At 36.4% G+C, this 6577-nt stretch overlaps 1 protein-coding gene across 1 annotated transcript; it reads left to right on the top strand.

Moving 5' to 3' along the window:
• Nucleotides 1-735: 735 nt before the first annotated feature.
• On the top strand, nucleotides 736-5054 carry tmem120ab (transmembrane protein 120Ab). The gene is made up of 12 exons (XM_048264447.1): nucleotides 736-1355; nucleotides 1595-1713; nucleotides 2327-2443; nucleotides 2551-2610; nucleotides 2809-2904; nucleotides 3005-3094; nucleotides 3183-3248; nucleotides 3350-3411; nucleotides 3516-3608; nucleotides 4012-4076; nucleotides 4243-4311; nucleotides 4791-5054. The coding sequence occupies exons 1-12, from the start codon at nucleotides 1287-1289 to the stop codon at nucleotides 4905-4907; spliced, it is 1023 nt and encodes a 340-aa protein (XP_048120404.1). The 5' UTR covers nucleotides 736-1286; the 3' UTR covers nucleotides 4908-5054.
• The last annotated feature ends 1523 nt before the right edge of the window (nucleotides 5055-6577 follow it).

The following is a 6577-nucleotide window of genomic DNA, read 5'->3' on the forward strand; positions in this document are numbered from 1 at the left end:
TTTTAGTCTTTTGTATTTTTATACATGTTGTGGATATATTTTGTATTTTATTTTGATACCTTTATAACATGTTTTCATACATTTACATATTACACCTTGGATGGATGGATCCTCAAGGCAATTCAGCACTGAGAAGATACATGTTTGGTCCCGCTAGGCTGTGGTAAATCCATACTCTTGACATAACATTGCCAGAATAAAAGAAAAACAGAAAAAGTAAAATCTGTGTAAGCTGTAACAAGGGTCACTTCACCCTAGCTCAGGTCTTCCAATAGAACATGTGATATCAGCAGATTTACCAAGCAGATAAATAATGCAATGACTGTAAGAGGCAGTCAGGTTGATCTTTAAGCTGATTCATCTGCTCTTAATTCTGCAAGTTGTAACAATGGTACAACACTTCTCCCTAGTCCCCGTCAATCTACTGAACACATCCAAAATCAGGGCCCAAGAGGGATGTCTGTAGAAGTTTATTGATAGTTGAAACATTTGCACAGACTTGGAGGTTTTAGTAGCTGGTTCCAAGGCCCAGGAGAATTCCAGAATTTTATTTTATGGGGGTCTGGTTAATTTTTGACAATTTTGTTTAGACCATCGCAGGACAGAGAGAAGACAAGACTGTGAGGAAGGATTGTTCAGAGGGTCCTGCATGCTCACAACAGCTCTGACTCAAGACAGATATTCAAATTCATCAAGGAAAGTCTCCTCCTCCTATGACATAAAACAACGTAATCATAGATAAGTTGGAGACATTTTTAAAAGCGATTTATCAGTCAATATGATGAAACCAATGTCCTCAGTCATTTACAACGACCTATAATCTCAGGCTCACAACTGATAACATTATTGCATAAGAAGGGCTGTGTCTGCATATTTAGGTGAAAATTCAACTATAGGCATGAGCAGTCTTACCAAAACACTATGAAAAAAGAATGGAAAATAATCTTCTACTGTTTAATACAGTAACCGGAATGCCTTATATTTTCATCATTGTAAAAAAATGTAAAAACTGGAAAGTGCTTGTACGTGTATGCAGATATATGGATATGTGTCTATGGGTTAATCCCTCTTACAGCAGTCAAGTTTATAACCACCAGATCCAAGCAAAGTCCAAGGAGATATCTTGCAAGGTCTACTTCATGTACCACAAGAGCCTTGAACAGCTTTTCAAATAGTGTTGCTAGCTAGACAGAGACTTGTTGTTTATATATAATGCTATAGCTCACATGTGTATGTAGTAATATTTATCCGGTTTTACATTACTGATTAATCAAGAAACCGGCAAGATGTCCTCAGGTATTCCAGATGTCCTTAAAGAGTGGGAGGTCTTAGAGAAAGAGTTCTACACAGTTCAGGTAAGACTTTTTTGACACTTACATTATATGCCTCAGTACCTTCTCATTTTGGGTCAGACTCACTTAAGAAATGATTAATCTTACTATAATGAGAATGAATGTCATGTTAACTAAAGGGACTGGATATATAATTTGTATTTATGAGCAGAATATAACTTACTGGCCCTTCAAGATTCACACAGTTTTGTTTGCTTGTTTATTTCCTCCACAGCAGTTAATTTGCTAATATGTTTGATTAGGAGACCCACAGGTTATACATGCAGAAGCTTGATGAAGTGTCAAAGTTACAGAAGCGCTTCTCATCCTCCATCAGTCAACAAAAGAAGAGTCTTAAAGACATATCTCGTTCAGTGCAGAAGTGAATACATATTATACATTACCACACACACAACTGAACTATGCATATTTTCAGAATCTATTGATACAGTGCATACTCAAGTAAGTATTCACATCACTTCACTTTTTCCACATTTTGTTATGTTTCAGACTCATCTTAAAATGGATTTCATTTTTCAATCAATCTACACACAATACTCAAACACCCTACAAAAAAGTGTTTGAAGTGTTTTGTAAATCTATAAAAAAATAAAAGACTGAAATATCCCATTTACATATGCTGACACTTGCCATTGACCTCTGGTGCATCCTACTAATGTGTGCCTTTCCAAAAATGTCCAGTGAATTAATTTAGGCACAGGCGGACTCTAATTGTAGTTGTAGAAGCATCTCAAGGGACCATTGATAGAAGTAGGATGCACCAGAGCTCAATGGCAAGTGTCATAACAAAGGGTCTGAATACTTATGTAAATGGAATATTTCAGTCTTTTATTTTTTATATATATAAATTTACAGATTGATGAGAAAAATAAATAAATCCATTTTAAGATGATGAAACATAATGAAATGTGGAAAAAGTGAAGCGCTGTGAATACTTTCTGTATGCACTGTATATCTAAATATCTGACTCCCAGATGCAGAAAAGGACTATCAGAGGAGGAAGCCAAGCCCCTGGATGACATACGCTCACAAATACGTGAGAGACAGAACATTTTCTATGAAATGGAAGCTTTCCTACCAAAGAAAAATGGGTAGGAAACCACCAAGGTTTTCTCATCTTGTAGCAAAAATCGAAATGTATCATTTATGTCATTATGTCAAACATTGTTTGTTGTTTTATATTGATCTCTTAATCCAGGTTATACCTCAGTCTTGTACTGGGAAGTGTGAATTTAAACCTTCTGAATAAACAGTCCAAGTAAGTACCATGTATATCCCTGCATTGCAACATATATTTGCATGTTATTAAAAATAATGTTTTTATATAAAAGAGGTACATGGCATAAGGACAGAGATCCAAGACATGTAATTTGACTGTGATGATGTGCAAAATGAATCAACTGGTGTATCCCGACCACCTCTCCTTAAAACATTTTTCCTCTATGTTCTTCTTTAGAACAGCCTACAAGGATGAGTATGAGAGATTCAAGCTCTACGTGACGGTCATCCTGCTGGTGCTTGCTTTTCTGTGCCGTTTTATAGTTAGCTATAGGTAAGAAGCTATATCCAAGTTGTGGAAACAATTGCATACAGGCCACTGTAATGACAAAGGTGAATTGAACTATTGACTAATACTAATATTTTTTTATGAGATTTGTTGATGCTGTCCTCAACTTCCTGTTGGTGTGGTTCTACTGCACACTTACCCTTCGAGAGAGTGTCTTGATCAGCAATGGATCCAGGTCAGCTCACCAACCGACACTCATATAAAAAAGAAAGACATCAAGACTGGTCTGTGTATAATCTGTCAATCGTTCTTCTCTACTTCAGAATTAAAGGGTGGTGGGTGGCCCACCATTACATCTCCACCTTCCTCTCTGGAGTCATGCTGACCTGGTCAGTGCAGCACAGTCATGTTCTTGAGGTCATTATAGAAGATCCCATTCATAGTATTCAAACACTCATTCAACCATGTTTGGTCTCTTCAATTTCTTAAGGCCTGAAGGCAAGCTGTATCACATGTTTAGGAACCAGTTTCTGGCCTACTCAATGTATCAAAGTAAGTACAGCTACTCACCTTTTCATCCAACATTACTTACAACAAAAATGTATTGTGATAATGCTGACATTTCAATATTAATCAAAATTTAATTCAATGTCCAGGCTTTCTGCAGCTTCTTCAGTACTACTATCAAAGCGGATGCCTCTATAGGCTCAAGGCTCTCGGTGAAAGACACAATTTGGACTTGACAGTAGGTGCGGATACACACTCTTATTTTGAAACGTCTTTCTGGCCAACTGCAACTCCATGGCCAAAGTATACATAGCCCTCCATCACAGAGCCATGTGAAATGGTATGTCTGGGATGCCTCAGTACACTGTCAAATGAGATTCTAGGGTGAACGCTGTTTACTCATGCCATGATGCAGAGCTTAAAATCATCTCTTTGAGTTTGAAAAGGCTAAAGCAGAGGTTAAGATTGGGGTAAGGATTGTTTTCAAGAGATAACATTTTTGCAAACAGTAGAATTCTTTTATCATTTACCAGAGCTAAAATTGTAATTGTTTTCTTAATGACCTTATTTCAAATATGTAATTTGCCTCAAATCAAAATATGTGCTGCGTTGTGTATCTGAGAAAATATGTTTGTTTGCTCTCAGAGGGTTTCCAGTCTTGGATGTGGAGAGGCTTAACATTTCTACTGCCCTTCCTCTTCTTTGGTCATGTGAGTGTGGTCAGACCACTATTTTCTGTAACTCTAGACCAACAATTTACGTAGAACTACTTATCATTTGAAAAATACCTTATTCAGCTTGTTTTGTAATTTAGTTTCCCTGTGTCTGTAATTTATTCACTGTATGTTTGTTTGTTTCTTTGTCTCCCAATTACAGTTTTGGCAGCTGTTCAATGGGATCTCCCTTTACCTAATGTCCCAACTTCCAGAATGTGTAGAGTGGCAGGTAAGGTACACGCCAAAAATAATATACCAATATACCAAATAATAATATACCAAATATACCAAAATAATAAGAGGCAAAGGAATCCACGATCCTAAACGGTTATGATTAGATTAGATTAGATTAGATTCAATTCAATAAAGTTGAATCTAATCTAATCTAATCATAACCGATCAGGATTGTGGATTCCTTTGCCTCTTCCTCAACGATTATTTTGGTATATTGGGAAATACCGTCAGTTGTTATGCCTCTAATAATTAAAGTGATCAGAATTACGATGTAAGTGTCATCCTGTTAATTTTGTGATAATGATCAGCTGTTTTACGCTTATTATTTTCTGGTAGTGGTTTGTTATTGATCTCAGCAGTTATCAAGAGATAGTCAGCTGTCCACTAACCAATCCGAATCATGAGAGATGAGGATGTCTGATTTAGAATTAAGACTGTCATTTCAAAATTGTTTGGTTTGTTCTTGTCTTGAAGGTATCTATGTGTGGCCACTGCTTCTTGGTGCTCTTCATGGGGAACTTCTTCACCACTCTTGCTGTGGTACGCCACAAAATGCATCAGAAGAATCAGGCAAAAGCAAAGACTCAATGAATAAAGCACTGTCGGGATGATCCAGAACCTTTGTCATCGGTGCTGCCATATTGCTGAGGGCAACAATCGAGCGGTAAATCACTGGAGGCCAATGCCCAATTGACCTCAGCAGTATGGCGGTGCGTTGACATACGTTCTAGAGTCCAATGCAGTATCTATATATCTATATCTATATATATATATATATATATATATATATATATATATATATATCAATGGTATATATATATATATCAATGGTATATATATATATATATATCAATATATCAATGGTGTCTAGAACATACGTTACATACCACGTTATTTTCTGACTTTTAACTCAGCATGAGTGTTTTTTATTTTATTTTATTATTTATTTTTTCATTTCTATCACGGGCTTTATTGCCTTTACATGTTGTTGTGTTTTTCTTCCCTGCTCTTGTGTGTTCGTACTGCAGTCGTTATTAGCCTTCATGCTTCCCAAACATTGTTTTGAATTGTCTGATCTTTACTGTTTTGTCTAGCAGGTCCTGATCTTTTATTTGATTTATAAATAAACCTGACTTGACTTGGAATACCATAATAAATGCTTGGCCACAGTGGCTCTGAATATATATATATATATATATATATATATATATATATATATATATATATATATATATATAGTATTTAATTGTTTGAAAAGAAACCATTTCCATGGACATATCTAATATAAAAATATTATTTTTTACTTATGTTATTAGTGTATTAGTTTTTACTAATGACATGTTCTAAATACAGATAGATCTGTATGTCTGTACAGTATGTCTGCAAGACACCTGTAGACTCAGCTGGAACATGAAGACACAGCAGGGGTAATCATTATCAATCAGAAAGAGACAGAGAAGGGTGAAGACGTGAGTGAAATCAACTATGATCATACGGTCATGACCTCCTGACCTATCACCTGTCTTGAACGCAGCGATACGGCACTGTTGTATTGACTTGCATTATAATTAATACAGCAGCCAAATGTGGTACAACATGGTACAAGATAGCTGGCCCAGTGTTAGCCAATTTGCATGCTAACTTCAAGGAATATTTGGACAACACAGGGCATAGGTGTTGTAAACTAGAATACCCTGACTGGAAAGAAACATTAGATTCACAGCAAAGCATACATTTCCCAAATGGTAATCTTATCAAGATAACCAGCAAAAGGTCCATGAACTGAAGTGTGTATAACACCAACCAATTGTAAAATGGGCTTTGGGCCTTTGAGAACCTTCCCAGGCAAGGGGAAAAGATAACACTTAACTTCATTTAACTTCACTTCTTTTACTGTGGGAGAAAACTGTTAGGTTCTTTTGTCATCATGTATGTTTATTTTACCATTGTGTTTATGCAAACATCGTCTCAGAACCTTGTATGACCTTAGGTTCAGAGAAGTCGCATCACACAACTGTCTCAGACCCTTGTATCTTAGGCTTAGAAAAGTCACATTGCCCAAGTGCCTGAGACTGGTTCTTGTTGTTTTGTCATCAGGGCTTATAGCCAGATGCTGTCACTCTAACCTACATGCGCTTGTTTATATCTCTGTATAAATATGGGCGAAGACCCCATACCTTTTTGTCAGTCTAGCACTGACCCACATAGTAAATAAAGAGCACCTTGACCTGGAAACCTGCTGTTGTCTGTTTGTAGCAAAA

The sequence above is a fragment of the Alosa alosa genome, chromosome 15 (assembly GCF_017589495.1).
Source record: "Alosa alosa isolate M-15738 ecotype Scorff River chromosome 15, AALO_Geno_1.1, whole genome shotgun sequence".
In the NCBI taxonomy this organism is placed as follows: domain Eukaryota; kingdom Metazoa; phylum Chordata; class Actinopteri; order Clupeiformes; family Clupeidae; genus Alosa; species Alosa alosa.

Excerpts from the sequence above, each read along its gene's own strand:
- tmem120ab (XM_048264447.1), top strand. The coding sequence starts at position 1,287 with ATGTCCTCAGGTATTCCAGATGTCCTTAAAGAGTGGGAGGTCTTAGAG. Across the intron at positions 3,412-3,515 it reads GGCCTACTCAATGTATCAAA|GCTTTCTGCAGCTTCTTCAG; the intron begins GTAAGTACAGCT and ends TTCAATGTCCAG. Across the intron at positions 4,077-4,242 it reads CCTTCCTCTTCTTTGGTCAT|TTTTGGCAGCTGTTCAATGG; the intron begins GTGAGTGTGGTC and ends TCCCAATTACAG.